Raw genomic sequence first — 16,866 nt, 5'->3', positions numbered from 1 at the left:
TTGATTTTGCTTCCATCACTGTTTCTGGTAGGACATCTCATGTCCCTTGTACAAATTTTCTTCCTTGACAATCTTCAGTTTATACTCCTTTGTCACTGAACAACCAATCTCTATAAATGTCCTTCCCCTTTTACAGCTCATCAAAAAAGAACAAAGTGAGAGGAAAGCGTAGTCTTGTAACTGTATTAAATTTCACTTGACATCTTTCTGCTTATCGTAGCTCCTTTACCGCTTTCACCGTTAAGCAAACTTCATACTTTTATAATTATTAAGTATTTTCTTACTTCAAATTTACATTGTACCCTGAATATGCAAGACCAGTTGTAGGCAATTCATAGAGTCTAACCGCATGGAATGAGAATGGAACTTTCTTTATATTTTAACTGCTCATGGTGTGGAAACAGGTGCTTTGGCCCAACTTACCCACATACTGACCAACATGTTTCATCAACACTAGTCCCACCTGCCTGCGTTTGACCCATATCTCTCTAAACCTGTCCTTCCCATGTACCTGTCTAAAGGTAGACAAAAATGCTGGAGAAACTCAGCAGGTGAGGCAGCATCTATGGAGCGAAGGAATAGGTGACGTTTCGGGTCGAGACCCTCCTTCAGACTGATGTGGAGAAATGTTTCAATGTTTACCTGTCTAAATGTTTCTTAAATGTTGCAATAGCATCTGCCTCAACCACCTCAGCTTGTTCCATACACCCACCGCCCTTTGTGTGAAATAACAATGAACTTTGTGTGAAATAATAAAAATGCTGAAGGATCCTGTACATGATTAAATTAAGCAATTTATTACGCCGCTTTACCCAACTTCAAATGAAGGCTTCAATATTAAAAAAATAATTTATTGATAAATTCTGGAATACTGTATCCCATTTGATTTATAGATATCTTTGGGGTCCTCGTAGGCCAACTTCAGACGATAGAAAATGGTATGCTACGTCATAAGCATAATACTTTGATTGTTCAAATGGGATTTTTGCAACCTGCAGGATTTGACACCTAACATGTTTCTGAGAGTGCTGTATACACTTCACAGCAAATATGATGAATTAGCCAGGCACAGCGAAGTTAACCAGCATCCAGAAAGTGCACTGGTTGCAAAAGTAGGAAATGGCTTGATGTCAAATACTCCAGGTAAAAGTTTTATTTTGTAGGGACATATTGTGATGGGTGAGGAACTTTCCATGTCGTGCATTCTCACCATGTCTGTTTCTGGAGGAAAATTAATAGAAGAAAAGTTCTACTCAGATTTCAGGCAACCAGTATATTTTGTTCATTCCAGGAAACACAATTGACATGTATTCAAATAATCAACTAGAAATGATTAAAAAAAGACTTTAATGCACACCATGAAGAAACGGACTGACCAATAGTTCAATGCAGATCCATCTCACAGCTATATGATAATAATACAAACAAGCTTAAAATTAACCAATCCCCTACCAACAATGGAAATACATTGTAAATTCTGCATAGCTGCATCAATCTTTTATGTAACATTGTTTGTCAATTACTTCTTATTCTCCGACATATGCAGAGCTGGCGTTTCCATCACTTGCCTCACATACATTGTAGAGTCACCATTGGATCGTTGATACTTCTTTGACAATAAGCAATATTTCTTGGTTTAAACAAGTAAAATCAGTTTATATTTACATCAATTTTTTTTGCTAAATTTAACAAACAAAAATATAGTTATGCTCTAATATAATTTTTTATTATGCATTACATTAATGCATACAATGTAAACTGCGCTGGCCAAGTGCTAATTTTCAGAAAGTGCCAACTTGATTTAATCACCTCCATTCCACTGAAAGTGAACATTTATTAACAGTTTCTCCTGCAGATTTATTTTTTGGACTTTTCTCACAAGCTGAAACACCTCATTACTGTAAGAGCTTTGCAGTATCGTAGACAATTATTTTGCTATTTGAGGTTATTCAATGTTAGCTGAGAGTGACATTAGAAATCAAAATATGCCTTGCTCCCAATCCTGACACACACTGTGAGATTACATTTACAGCTCCATGCTGTGACAAATAAAGATAAAGTTTTGTAGCAACTCCCTATCCAATTAACCTTCACCTAACTCTGCTGCTGCAATGGTAACCAATTACACAACATAAACTGTGGTAACATTTATATGAAGGTGCAAGATCTGCAATCTCAAATTGCAAGTTCAACTTTGTTCTTAAATTTAGAAATTAGCATCTTGCCTCACTTACAAAATAAGGGATTCAGCTATATTTAAACATAAATCTTATTATTTTGTATATTTTAACAAAGGATAATTAGCACCCCTTCTAAAGCTAGCTGAAACCGCCCCAATTTTTTATTTTTTTTAGCAGGGCAGTGACTTGATCAGAAAGACATTCATCTATCTAATTTGGAAATTAAATAGAATGCTGCATAATGAACCATGGAATGTAGGATTTCTTCCACAAGCAAAGATGAAGAATATTCATTTACATGCGTTGTTAGCATTTTTCAGGTCAATTATATTGACAGATAAATTGTTACTTACAATTATATACGGTAGTGTTTTAATCAATATCCCTATATTCTAAAGGTGCTTCAATGGTCCCTATTTCTTGATGGGTTAAGATCAAGTAGTATAATGAATAGTTTTGTATTGTTGATTTGATGTAAATCTCCTTTGCCTAGCCTTTCCAATAAATGCATAACCCTCCTAGAATAATTGTGCTTTCATTGATGATAGATGCGATTGTCAATCTAAAACTTGAAGATGCAATTTTTCTCCAACAAACGATGAAATTGCACTAGGTCTTTCATCACAAATGGAACATGTTACATTTTAAAATCACTATTTGTACACTCCATTGATCACATCATTGCACTGAGAGCAGAGAGATAATATTCTTTATGAATGAAGCATGTGCCATTGTATCCCATTTCCTTATGGGCAAATTAGCAATGTTGCATGTACAATTGAAGATCAAGAAAGTTAAGTGCTGACATTATGATGGTATATTATTATAGGAAGCCCAAAAGGGTAATATTTGAAATTATAGAGAAACAGTAATATATTTTTTATAGCTGGCATTAAGAAACAATTGTAATATATAAATCAACTCAAGAATATACTCTTATCTGGTCCTCAATTTGCATAAAGTGGTATTTTACTTCCCCAACTTAATAGTAAAGTAGAAAATAACTGAAAATGTTCACATTTACATGAACGACAGCAATAAAGACAATACAAATGAACAGTAATTACTTGAGTAATATTTTTTTCCACCACAGTAAGATTCAATGTCCTTGAAATAACACCTAATTCAATGTCCACAGGATTTTATATGACCTGATGAAGAAAGACCTAAGAAAGCACGGTCCCAGATGTTTAGAAGTTGAAACACCTGTCCAGGATTCGCTGCAGCTCTACAAGGTGAGCATTCTTGTTACCTGTGGCCGGTGCAGCTGCAGGTTCACGCCCAACATAACTGTAGGAAGTTCAATGAAATCAATTTAAATGGCAGCATAGGATTCAGATTTTAAACTTTGAACAAAAGTATCTGCATGTTACCCGAAAAACATTCATTTTGCATTTAAAATTTTTTTTAACTCAAAAATATATTGTTAAATCGCTTTATTAAATAACATGCTAATTAAATCATGATCCTGAATTTTAATAAGCAAACATTGTTGACATTTAAGATGGCTAAGGGATATTTTGTTAATAAAACTGCCAGCTCTAAATCACAAATGCAGGCCAAATTAGATTATAGATAGTAACATTCTTTATGACTCTAAGACATACGCCTTAAAGTGCCAGAGATCCTGGTTCGATCCTGACTACAGGTGCTCTGGTTTCCTCACACACTCCAAAGACATACAGGTTTGAAGGTTAATTGGGTTTTGTAAAAATGTAAAGAGTTCCTAGTGTACAGGATAGCGTTAGTGTAGGGGGATTGCTGGTCGGCGCAGACTCGGTGAGCCACAGAGCTGTTCCGTGCTGTATCTCTAAACAAAACTAAACTAAATGCAGGCAAACCACAGCACCCCACCCCGCAACCGTGCGTTGGGGGAACAGACCCAACGGGTCTGCACTTGGTCTAGTAGTCTTTAATTATGTGGAGTCTGAAGAAGAGCTCCAGCCCATTACGTCACCCATCCTTTTTCTCCAGAGATACTGTCTAATCCACTGAATTACTCCAGCACTTTATGTCTATTTCCCTCAACTTCCAATGTTCCACAGAAAACTAATACCCTCTGGTCCTGGTAACATCTTGTTGAACCTCTTCTGCACCCTCTCCAAAGCTTCCACATCCTTCCTGTAAAGGGGTTGACCACAACTGCACACAAATACTCAAAGTTCAGTGGCCAATTTTAATAAAACTGCAACATGACTTCCTTACTCTCACTCAATGCCCCATTTGATACTGCCTCAATGCCCCAGAGCATCATCCTCACATAAGTAGACCTCCAAGTGAGCTGGCAATTGGAGGATTGGACTTTTACCCTACAAGTTGGGCAGCATACCACAGATACCAACCCCAAGGTTCATGATCCTGTTCTCATTATTTAAGCTTTTTCCTCACTATTACAAGAAGAAAATGTAATGTATATCAACATAAACCAAGATGCTTACCAAACAGATTTTTCATAATGCAATAGTGTTTTGAATCGAGGCTTCACATAGTCGTAGTAGCCCATGTTTTTGTGCTCCTCTTGGCACCAGATAATTTCAGCATTAGGATATTTCCCAGTTTCCCTTTTCAATAGGTCAAATGGAAATGGGGATAACTGCAAACAGAATACATGATTACAGATACAATTCCGGGAAAATATTTGTCAGGAACTAATGGATTTCATTTCCATTCCCAGCACAATGCAGAGATATGCATTCTGGTTGTTATTGAAACTTTCACATCAAAATATTGTTAATGGAAAATGTGTTCACATAGTTTCTTAGATAATCTAATGACTGAGCAGAATGATGACATGGAGAGTGCATACAACATGTATCAGGTAAAAAATCAAAGATTACAGAAAAGGAAACCATTTAAAACTTAAATTATTTTAAAACAATATATATCTTCCCAACAGCAATATGTATTGCATAAATAAAGAGGTTAGTACATTTACAAAATTTAAACTTGGCAGAAATAAAGACTTTGATATTAACAAACAGTTTTACCCACCTTCGCGTTAAATGAAATAATAATGAAAATCCTTTAACAAGGACTAATTTTTGGAGTTGCAGAATATACTTTCATATGGTGGAATATCTTTTGGCATATGGCTAAGCCAACAATTGGAAAGACATGACAACAGACAGGTGATAGATATTCCCAGAGTCTAAACCATTCCCAATTAATTGTTTATTGCTAATCATTGACATTCCTGGGCATAATAATAATGTACATAAAAATATGATCACAAATTTACTTATTTAAAAGTTACATTTCCGAACATAGATTTTGTGAAATTAACTATACTGCCATTTCAATCATGGTGGTCAATCGATGCTGGAAATACAAAATAAAAATGCTAAAAACACTCAGCAGGTCAGGAGGTAGCTGTGGAATGGCAAACCGTGTTAATGTTTCAGGTCAAATACATTTTGATGGTGGAAAGTGAAGAGAGACAATTACAAGTACGACATTACCTCTTCCCTTTCCTCTTCCAGGCACTCAAACAGCCCTACCTGCTGAAGCAGTGATTCATGTGTGCTTTTTCCAATGCCATGTGCTACATCCAATTTTGAATTGGGCATAGTTTAGCCTTCGAGACTAATAAATTTGACAACGGTAAATTGGCTCTTTCTGTTTGTATCAGATCTGGCCAGCTCTGCTTTAGGTGAATCATCTCTAATATTGGCTTCATTTTTCCTCCGCCACTTGCATGGCTTGACCTGATGGACAATTCCTACAACTTTGGAATTTACAGCTTTTACATGCCTTTTGTTTGCCCTCCAACTACCCTCATTAACTATCCACCACACATATTCATCTATAGTTCATCCCCATGGTAACTCTAGCTCGAGCTAACCATCTATTCGCATCCTCTGCCACTTAAAACTAACTCGCTTTCTTTCTTTCTCTCTCAGTTCTAATGAATGGCTTTGACCTGAAATATCACTGGTTCTCTTTCCACAAACATTGCTTGACCTGCTCAGTGAGTGCAGCATTTTCTTCTACCGTTTGAACTTCACAGTATCAGAAGTGTTTTGATGTTCTCTCATTATGTTCCATCTCTGGGTTTACCTGCTCCAATCTGATGATGGCCACTTCTTTCTCCATATTTCTGTTTATCCTTTCCTTTGCAAGCTCATAATAAATTTTGCCAGTGCAGAAAACCAGTCTCTTCACTTCATTTGGATTATCTGATACAACCCCTGCGTCTGGGATGATTCGTTGGAATCTTGTACCTAGAAAATATAATATCGATAACTCATTTGAAAATTCTCATGAGACAAACAACAGCTTTGATGCACAAGGTTCCTTCTAGATAAGCATCCCCAATTCAAAGATATCGTGCAATACGTTATATCTTCACACAGATCCAATACTTTTGAGTGAGACCAGGAAGTCCATTGTCCAAAGTTGGCCCAGCTGTTATTATACTTGACAATATAATTAATCAAGTATCCAAGTACAGAAAGAATAGAAAAAAATGGAATTAGTGTACATTGGCATTTGGTGGTTGACATAAATGTAGTGGGCCGTAGAGGCAGTATCCATGCTGCACAATTCTATGACTCTTATTGGTAAATGTGACTCCATTGTGCAGATTTGCCAATTTAAACTAAGAGATGATCAGCGATCTGTGAAGGTTTCAGAGCAAAGGCTCATCGGAATCCAGGTGACAATAAGTTCTACAATTGACTTGGGGGGTAAATGTATGTCAATTAGCGCAAACTTTAATAGGAAACTTGAAGGCTCATGTGTTGGGGAGTGGGTCCATAGGACATAGAAGCAGAAATAGGCCATTTATTCCATCGAGTCTGCACCATTCAATCATGGCTAATCAATTTTTTCCTCTCAACCCCATTCTTGGCAAGAACCGCTTTTAAAGTGCCCAATAACTTGGCCTCCACAGCAGTCTGTGGCAATAAATTCCACAGATTCACCACCCTATGACTGAAGACATTCTTCCCCATCTCCATTCTAAAAATACATCCTTTTTTCCTGAGGCTGTGCCCTCTGATCCTAGACTTCTCATTAATGGAAACATCCTCTTTATATTCACTCTCTCTAGGTAGTCAACTCATTGTAGATAAGAGGTTATGATAATAATTTGAAAAAGTTTCAAGCCGACAATCACTAATTGATGGTAAAAATGTTCTACATTTTCAAGAAAAACATGTTGCATTTCTCTAATCTTTTAAGATGTGAGGGACAAGTTTTAATAGAAATCTGAACAGCAACTTTTCATACACAAGGTGATACGTATGTAGAACAAACTGCCAGATGAAGTGGTTGAGGCAGGTATAATAACAACATTTAACAGACATTGAGCAAGGACATGGATAGGAAAGGTTGAGAGGAATCTGGGATATGCGGGCAAATGGAACTCGCTTAAATGGGCAGCGTGGATGAGTTGGACAATGTCTTTATTCGCGTTAATTAAGCCTACAGCAGAACCTCTACCCCAATATGGCATTTAAGTTTTATAACTCTTTACAAAGTTATTTGCAAAACATTAATGTTTTTTAATATTAAAATTAATTACCTGTAGCCATTTCATCAAAAGATGACTTGGCCTCGGGGTGTCTTAGCAAAGATTTTGGCGTGAAGATGATCAACTGAAAAAAGAGCACAAGTGGTAAACATGCAGGTGAAGCAAGAGATCAGGAACACAAAATGTATGCTGGATTTTATGCACAGTCTAACATACAGATGAACGCTTTGCAGAGATTGTCATGGTTTTATCCATTTATACGAGATTTTGCTCTCCAAACTGAAATAATAAACCGCTAAAGTCAGTGCAGTGTAGGTTTTGCAGGATTGATTCCTGAGTTGAGGGGATGTCCTAAAAGGTTTGCCTAAACTCGTTGGGAAGCGGTTTTTCAAAGAAGATGCCAAGTTGCTTCTTTTAGATGGAGGGTCTAGCAACAGGGGGTGTAGTCTTGGGATAACTAAGGAAAAAAATATTTACAAATGCAATTATGAATTATTGGAATTCTCCACCTCAGACAATTAGATACAATCAAGGTTAGAGCACAATAGATTTTTTGACACCAGATGTTATAGTTTCCGAACACATGAAGAAGGCACACAGTAAGCCAGAACCAAATGGTCCAATCTTGCTTAGAATTATGATTTTATAAATGAATCTTGAGTACAGAATCTTGCTTGTAAAATTTCATAACATACAGCATGCCAATCCCTTTAAAACATTTTAAACAACTTATGAAATTATAACTGAGGAAGTAGTAGAGGATTTTTATACCGGTTTCCTAAATGGTAACAGGATCTGCCTCCTCAACACATGAAAGTAGCTTGCTGGTGTGGAGCAGTTTACTATAATCCAGTTACAGTCAAACAGTTGCTTTACTTCAAAGTCTTCCGTATAACTCTGAAGAAAAATAATTATTCAAAAAGTTCAAACAGCAATCATGTTGCAAAACATCTCAATGTTTTTCTGAAATATTCTCCACGTTTATTTACACCATCCTTAATCTTTGAAAATGGTAAAGCAATCCATGTCATTGCTGCATGTAAACAAAGGGTTCTCACAGTGGTACATCAAAGTATTATTTTACAAATGGGATAAGCAGCGTGTAGACCAAAAGGCATGTAAATCAAACAAATGCCAAGTACTGCAAGTGACTATGCTGCCATGGAATGCCAGGCATAAATTTGAACGCCTTACTCTAAAAATAGGAGCACGTAAATTAAACTTCGGTAATAATTAATCAAATGCATTATTCAAAAAATGTGTAAATCAAGCACACGCAAAACACAAGGTGCCTTTACATACTTAAGCAACAAGGTAAGTGCCACTTTCACATATTTCTACTTTAAAAAAAGGCCCAGAAGTAAAGGTACAGGAGCTGGTCAGTTTTTGTTGTACTTTTGTATTACTTTGTCAACAGATGTTGAGTTACAGAGCTTAAATAAAAGGCAATAACAGAATTTACTCACAGGATATACATCTGAATTTTCATTACTCATCTGCAAGAATCGTTCTGGTCTAGCTGAAGAATGTTCTGGACCCTGAAAAAAATAATTGGAAGATTAATTAATTGCTATAAACAGGAACCTGACAGAAACTGACAGCTGTACAATGGTTCAAAGTGGGGCAAATTCTCAAAGCACCCAGAACTTAGTCCTGAACACAACAGATCCAATTTTCCCCCAAACTTTCCACGAGTGTTGAGAATGTGTGCACAACTATTTTAAGCTATCCATTGATATACCAGAACAAATATGAGTGAATAATATGTTATTAACATGATCCTATAACAATAGGGACAGATTATTTCTACCAAGAAATAAGCATACAATTGATGTATTTATATTTTGTACAATTCCACCATTTACTCTGTGACCAATTGCCTTTGGGGAACACTTTCATATAGAAACATAGAAATTAGGTGCAGGAGTAGGCCGTTCGGCCCTTCGAGCCTGCACCGCCATTCAATATGATCATGGCTGATCATCCAACTCAGTATCCCGTACCTGCCTTCTCTCCATACCCTCTGATCCCCTTAGCCACAAGGGCCACATCTAACTCCCTCTTAAATATAGCCAATGAACTGGCCTCGACTACCCTCTGTGGCAGAGAGTTCCAGAGATTCACCACTCTCTGTGTGAAAAAAGTTCTTCTCATCTCGGTTTTAAAGGATTTCCCCCTTATCCTTAAGCTGTGACCCCTTGTCCTGGACTTCCCCAACATCGGGAGCAATCTTCCTGCATCTAGCCTGTCCAACCCCTTAAGAATTTTATAAGTTTCTATAAGATCCCCTCTCAATCTCCTAAATTCTAGAGAGTATAAACCAAGTCTATCCAGTCTTTCTTCATAAGACAGTCCTGACATCCCAGGAATCAGTCTGGTGAACCTTCTCTGCACTCCCTCTATGGCAATAATGTCCTTCCTCAGATTTGGAGACCAAAACTGTACGCAATACTCCAGGTGTGGTCTCACCAAGACCCTGTACAACTGCAGTAGAACCTCCCTGCTCCTATACTCAAATCCTTTTGCTATGAAAGCTAACATACCATTCGCTTTCTTCACTGCCTGCTGCACCTGCATGCCTACTTTCAATGACTGGTGTACCATGACACCCAGGTCTCGCTGCATCTCCCCTTTTCCTAGTCGGCCACCATTTAGATAATAGTCTGCTTTCCTGTTTTTGCCACCAAAATGGATAACCTCACATTTATCCACATTATACTGCATCTGCCAAACATTTGCCCACTCACCCAGCCTATCCAAGTCACCTTGCAGTCTCCTAGCATCCTCCTCACAGCTAACACTGCCCCCCAGCTTAGTGTATTCCGCAAACTTGGAGATATTGCCTTCAATTCCCTCATCCAGATCATTAATATATATTGTAAATAGCTGGGGTCCCAGCACTGAGCCTTGCGGTACCCCACTAGTCACTGCCTGCCATTGTGAAAAGGACCCGTTTACTCCTACTCTTTGCTTCCTGTTTGCCAGCCAGTTCTCTATCCACATCAATACTGAACCCCCAATGCCATGTGCTTTAAGTTTGTATACTAATCTCTTATGTGGGACCTTGTCGAAAGCCTTCTGGAAGTCCAGATACACCACATCCACTGGTTCTCCCCTATCCACGCTACTAGTTACATCCTCGAAAAATTCTATAAGATTCGTCAGACATGATTTACCTTTTGTAAATCCATGCTGACTTTGTCCAATGATTTCACCACTTTCCAAATGTGCTGCTATCCCATCTTTAATAACTGACTCTAGTAGTTTCCCCACTACCGATGTTAGACTAACTGGTCTGTAATTCCCCGTTTTCTCTCTCCCTCCCTTCTTAAAAAGTGGGGTTACGTTTGCTACCCGCCAATCCTCAGGAACTACTCCAGAATCTAAAGAGTTTTGAAAGATTATTACTAATGCATCCACTATTTCTGGAGCTACTTCCTTAAGTACTCTGGGATGCAGCCTATCTGGCCCTGGGGATTTATCGGCCTTTAATCCATTCAATTTACCCAACACCACTTCCCGGCTAACCTGGATTTCACTCAATTCCTCCAACTCCTTTGACCCGCGGTCCCCTGCTATTTCCGGCAGATTATTTATGTCTTCCTTAGTGAAGACGGAACCAAAGTAGTTATTCAATTGGTCCGCCATATCCTTGTTCCCCATGATCAACTCACCTGTTTCTGACTGCAAGGGACCTACATTTGTTTTAACTAATCTCTTTCTTTTCACATATCTATAAAAACTTTTGCAGTCAGTTTTTATGTTCCCTGCCAGTTTTCTTTCATAATCTATTTTTCCTTTCCTAATTAAGCCCTTTGTCCTCCTCTGCTGGTCTCTGAATTTCTCCCAGTCCTCCGGTATGCTGCTTTTTCTGGCTAATTTGTACGCATCATCCTTCGCTTTGATACTATCCCTGATTTCCCTTGTTATCCACGGATGTACTACCTTCCCTGATTTATTCTTTTGCCAAACTGGGATGAACAATTTTTGTAGTTCATCCATGCAGTCTTTAAATGTCTTCCATTGCATATCCACCGTCAACCCTTTTAGAATTAATTGCCAGTCAATCTTGGCCAATTCACGTCTCATACCCTCAAAGTTACCTTTCTTTAAATTCAGAACCATTGTTTCTGAATTAAAAATGTCACTCTCCATCCTCATGAAGAACTCAACCATATTATGGTCACTCTTGCCCAAGGGGGCACGTACAACAAGACTGCTAACTAACCCTTCCTCATTACTCAATACCCAGTCTAAAATAGCCTGCTCTCTCGTTGGTTCCTCTACATGTTGATTTAGATAACTATCCCGCATACATTCCAAGAAATCCTCTTCCTCAGCACCCCTGCCAATTTGATTCACCCAATCTATATGTAGATTGAAGTCACCCATTATAACGGTTTTGCCTTTGTCACACGCATTTCTAATTTCCTGTTTGATGCCATCTCCAACTTCACTACTACTGTTAGGTGGCCTGTACACAACACCCACCAGCGTTTTCTGCCCCTTAGTGTTTCGCAGCTCTACCCATACCGATTCCACATCCTCCAAACTAATGTCCTTCCTTTCCATTGCGTTAATCTCCTCTCTAATCAGCAACGCTACCCCACCTCCTTTTCCTTTCTCTCTATCCCTCCTGAATATTGAATATCCCTGGATGTTCAGCTCCCAGCCTTGGTCACCCTGGAGCCATGTCTCCGTGATCCCAACTATATCATAGTCATTAATAGCTAAAGTCTCCAAATGCAAGAATTGCAAAGAGTTCTATTTGTAAGTTCATGAAATGGTTAAGTTTCATAGGTCTATTTCTGTATTCTGGAATATGCGAGATAAATTGTCAAATTAACTTAATGGACCATAAGTTCTCTGTTCATTAAACTACTGTTCCTTAGCAGTTGTCATTAATATCATGCTGGAGAACTGTATAACTCGATGTCAGGTCTCAATTTTTAAATATAATGAAAGAATATTCCAAGAGGGGAATATACATTCATCTTAAATGAAAATTATCAAATAGCCCCAGTGCTTTACATTCCTAATTCATTTCAAAACATCCAAACATCCACCCAGCAGTGAAACACAGTTTTGCCAATAAACTACCAACAACCTGTGATACTTTTACCAAAGGACTCATCAATATGTATGTCTAGGTATGTACCGTATAAAGAATTCTTACCATCCCCTCCATTCCGTGGGGTAGAAGGAGCACAATTCCATTATTTCTGATCCACTTTGTTTGGCCCGAGCTTATAAATTGATCCAAAATGCACTGCGCTGTGTTGTAAAAATCACCAAACTGAGCCTCCCAACAGACCAGAGCATAAGGATTTGCCATAGCAAATCCAAGCTCAAAACCTAGGTTAGAAAATAAGTACAAATTAAAACAGAATGTCCATTTAAGACTTTTGAACAGCTGTAACAAAGTTACAAATCACCATGTGATAACTTTTAACTATTGTACAAAAAAAAGGGGTAAAGTTTAAAGATGTGTATGGCAAGTTATTTTACGTACAGTGGTTGGCCTGGAATGCGCTGCCATGAGAAATGGGCGAGGAAGATCTGATAATGGCATTAAGAGGCTTTTAGATAGACACATTGATATGTAGGCAATGGGGGGATACGGATCATGAACTGGCAGATGAGATTAGTTTACCATGGCATCATGTTTGACATGGTTTTTGTAGGCCGTGGTCCTGTGAGGTACTTGTTCTATGTTCTACAGGGTAATGCTAATAGAGTTAGATAAGGAAAAATGATGTCTCAAGTGGAGCAGAAAAGACTGTTTAGGCTGAAGAATCTGGCTTCCTGCAATATATTCTGTGCAATTAGAAATTGCTGCTGAACTTACGGAAAGTTAGGTGCTGGTGATATGAATGTCTAAGAAATTGACTTGTTGACCATCTCTACAGAATCTCTGGTGATGAAGCCAGGTTTGTATTACCTCCTTGCTTCCTCAGGTCACCAACTAAAATATTTTTGTCTTGCTGATGTAAAGGGGTATGCTATTGCCATGACTGCATGAGACGGTTCTAAATCTTGTTCCTGGTCCTCATTTCATCATTGCTGTAGGTCCGACTGATAACAGTGATACATCAGCAAGCTTAAACATTGGGTTGGCGATGAATTTGGCCACTGAGTCCAAGGTGTACAGGGAGTCAAGCAAGGAACGAGGCACACAACTTGAGTGGCGGTGTTGGGGATCACGGTGGAGGAAAGATTATTACCAATTTTAATTAACTGAGGTCTGCCAGTCAAGAATTCCACATGCCCATTATCGATGGAGACCCACAGCCAAGGTCGAGGTCTACAGGTGATATGGTGTTGAAGAATGACCCGTGGTCAACAAATAGCATCCTGATGTAGGTGTTCTTATTGTCAATGTGTTCGGAGCTGAATAAACTTAGTGGCTTTCAAAAGTGACTGGTAACTGGATGCTCGTGGTCATGCCAATGGGCTGAACTAAAGTGCTCTGCAAAGCAATCATCCAATCTATTTTTGATGTCTCCATTGTAGAGAAGATCACAGGATGAGCACTGAATGCAGGGCACTGAATCAGAAGGGTCAGCGGTTCAAGGGTGGTTTTTACCACCTTCTCATGAACAATGAGGTGATGGGCAATAAGCACTATTCTTGGCAGTGATGCCAAAATGCGAAAAAATAAAGGAAAATATTTAGTTATTTTTACTGTATTGTGATTAAATTTGTTTATTTTCATATTGTTGTGGTTTCTGTTTTTATTTCTAAAAATGTTTCAGCACAGGGTGTACACAGTGCATTATAAAAAAGTAAATTTGGAATTGAATCAAACTGAAAGTCATTTTGGAATCGGGTGGAATCTTTTTTGTTCTTATCTTAGTCTCAAAAATCAGATGGAAAGTAAAAATAACTGAGTGTTATAAGAAAGTAACTCATTGTAACAGGGATATAGTTTTATAAACTGATGGTGGAAATAAATGCACAAATTAAGTGGAGTGGGAGGGAAGCATCCAAGAAGCAAGGGCAGGTCAACGTTTGTCTTCATGAGATTGCAGAAGCACAAGAGTACAACCATGAAAGCAAAGATTAAATTCATTTCCCCGAGTATGGGGAGCACAGCAACATGGTGGGTATTTTACAATGGTGAAGACTTTCAACATGATATCCTGAATGAAAAGAATAGCCTTGAGAATTTAGAAGTCAAATCTCAAGTAAAAAGTATGATGAACTGATGTGTTTATATGATAAAAGCAGGGACCTTTACAAATATGTTATAAAACACATGGTGTCATCCCAGCTATACATTTTTAATTACAGAAAATGCAAAATACTTGCACACATAGATACAGGATTAAATTTACTTATTCAAATGTGCAATTCTCATGTGGAAAATGCCACAAAGCAGCCAAAACCCAGCTGGCTTGCCTTTATAAGGCTCCACATTTATCGGATGTTAATTTAACCAGCTGCCTGTTCAACTTTGATCATACATGCACATATGAAATTGAACAAAATCAAAAAGAAATCATTCTCAAAAAAGAAAAAGCTGCAAAACTCTAGAGATTACGATACATGGGATCTGGAAATGGATGTACCAAGTCATGATCAGAAGCAAAAGGTAAACATGCAGCTCATACATATAACCTTACATGTGTGTCATCAAAAGGCAGCACTGTTGTTTTAAGAGAGCTCTTTACAATAAAACATATAATTCAATTGTCCATTGGCAACTTTAGAAAGGAAAAATGAAAGGGTGCCTTGTAGTTTAACAGCTCAGTTGCCAATTTCCATGGGTGTCCTATCAATAAAATTCATGCTTTGGCTGAATGTTGATGGATCTCCATCGGACTACAAGATAACACTATACAACTCTTTGTTTATGACACTTATCTCAAACAATAAATTAGTATTGGTTGTTAAGTCATCTATAAATCACATGTTTTCTTTCAACTTAGAAAGTGTTAAGGAAACTGGCTAAATGACAGCAGCGACTACATTTGAAAATTACTCTTCATAATATAGTACTGGCTACAATATGCTCAGGCCATTCTACTATGCATAAATGTGTTACATGGTTTTTTTTAATTTAAAGAGGGAAATATTATAAACATCCCACCATGTAGTAGTTCTGACATGCAATCACAACTGGTCACAAATATCAAAAATGTATTAGAAAACACAGCCATTATTAGAACAAAGTCCTACTCAGCTCAGGGTTAACTAAAGCATTGAGGTTGTTCTGTTCATAAGGCATTTACCTCAAAGGAGTTTGAATTAAGGACAAGGATATGGAATTTGGGTGGGAACATGGCCTGTTGAATGTTTTCCAGCAGATTCCCTTTTTAGCACATATTTCTATCATCTGCAATTTTTTCCCCAAAGTTTTCATATCCTTTTCCCCAAGTTTATCTCTGATAAACAAAATTCACATTGCCTGAGACCAAAAGCCAGACAAGTAGCCGAACAAAGAGGCAGTGGAAGAGACAATAAAGTTGTGAATTAAATTTTGAATTTATCCTACACTAAAATGGTTCATATCAACTAGCAACCTGGCATAGAATATGCAAGAATGTTGGGCTATGTAATTATTTAACATCACTGTTGCGGGAAATGAACATTTATTGCTAAAAAAGAATCTCCACTTATTTCAAGGATTACGAAATCCTTACAATGTCAACTGGATTTGCAATTCTGTTACAGGTGAGATCATATGTAAACTTCAAACATGTCAACCATTGCAGAAAATACTCCCACTGGAGAACTTCATAAACCCAGATGCTCAATTTGCATTCAGCACCGACACGATAGAAAGCCTCCAAGTTGTGAACAGATGACAGTATTATAGAGGAACATCTGGAAACCCAACCATTTCTAGGTTTGTTTGCAATGATTTTTGTCTCGTACCTGCTTATTTGATACACAAGAGAATAGAGGAAAATCCCATAACTCCAGTCTAATTCTGGTTCACCGAGTTAGTTTACTGTGTTCATGGAATTAAACATCAACAAAACAGTAAAACATATGGAAAATGTCCAAAAAAAAATTTGTTTGTTGAAAATCATTCCAACAGAAAACATTTGCACCAATCTGCACAGAAATATATACAGTGCCCTCCATAATGTTTGGGACAAAGACCCATCATTTATTTGCCTCTGTACTCCACAATTTGAGATTTGTAATAGAAAAAAATCACATGGGGTTAAAGTGCACATTGTCAGATTTTATTAAAGGATATTT

At 37.8% G+C, this 16,866-nt stretch overlaps 1 protein-coding gene across 2 annotated transcripts in view; it reads right to left on the bottom strand.

Annotated features, from left to right (window-relative positions):
* Positions 1 to 1,330: 1,330 nt before the first annotated feature.
* Positions 1,331 to 16,866, bottom strand: part of ogdhl (oxoglutarate dehydrogenase L) — a 60,856-nt gene continuing 45,320 nt past the window's right edge. The window contains exons 16-22 of one of the 2 annotated variants that reach the window (XM_033012854.1): positions 12,830 to 13,008; positions 9,120 to 9,191; positions 8,425 to 8,550; positions 7,705 to 7,777; positions 6,237 to 6,400; positions 4,619 to 4,773; positions 1,331 to 3,470 (exon numbers count right to left, since the gene is read on the bottom strand). In XM_033012854.1, coding sequence (XP_032868745.1) covers positions 3,371 to 3,470; positions 4,619 to 4,773; positions 6,237 to 6,400; positions 7,705 to 7,777; positions 8,425 to 8,550; positions 9,120 to 9,191; positions 12,830 to 13,008 — 869 coding nt within the window. In that variant the 3' untranslated portion in view covers positions 1,331 to 3,370. The remainder of the gene's footprint in view (positions 3,471 to 4,618; positions 4,774 to 6,236; positions 6,401 to 7,704; positions 7,778 to 8,424; positions 8,551 to 9,119; positions 9,192 to 12,829; positions 13,009 to 16,866) is intronic. The other variant, XM_033012855.1, reaches the window with a different exon arrangement.

The sequence above is a fragment of the Amblyraja radiata genome, chromosome 37 (assembly GCF_010909765.2).
Source record: "Amblyraja radiata isolate CabotCenter1 chromosome 37, sAmbRad1.1.pri, whole genome shotgun sequence".
Classification (NCBI taxonomy): Eukaryota; Metazoa; Chordata; class Chondrichthyes; order Rajiformes; family Rajidae; genus Amblyraja; species Amblyraja radiata.
This window is presented reverse-complemented; position numbering and strand designations above follow the sequence as displayed.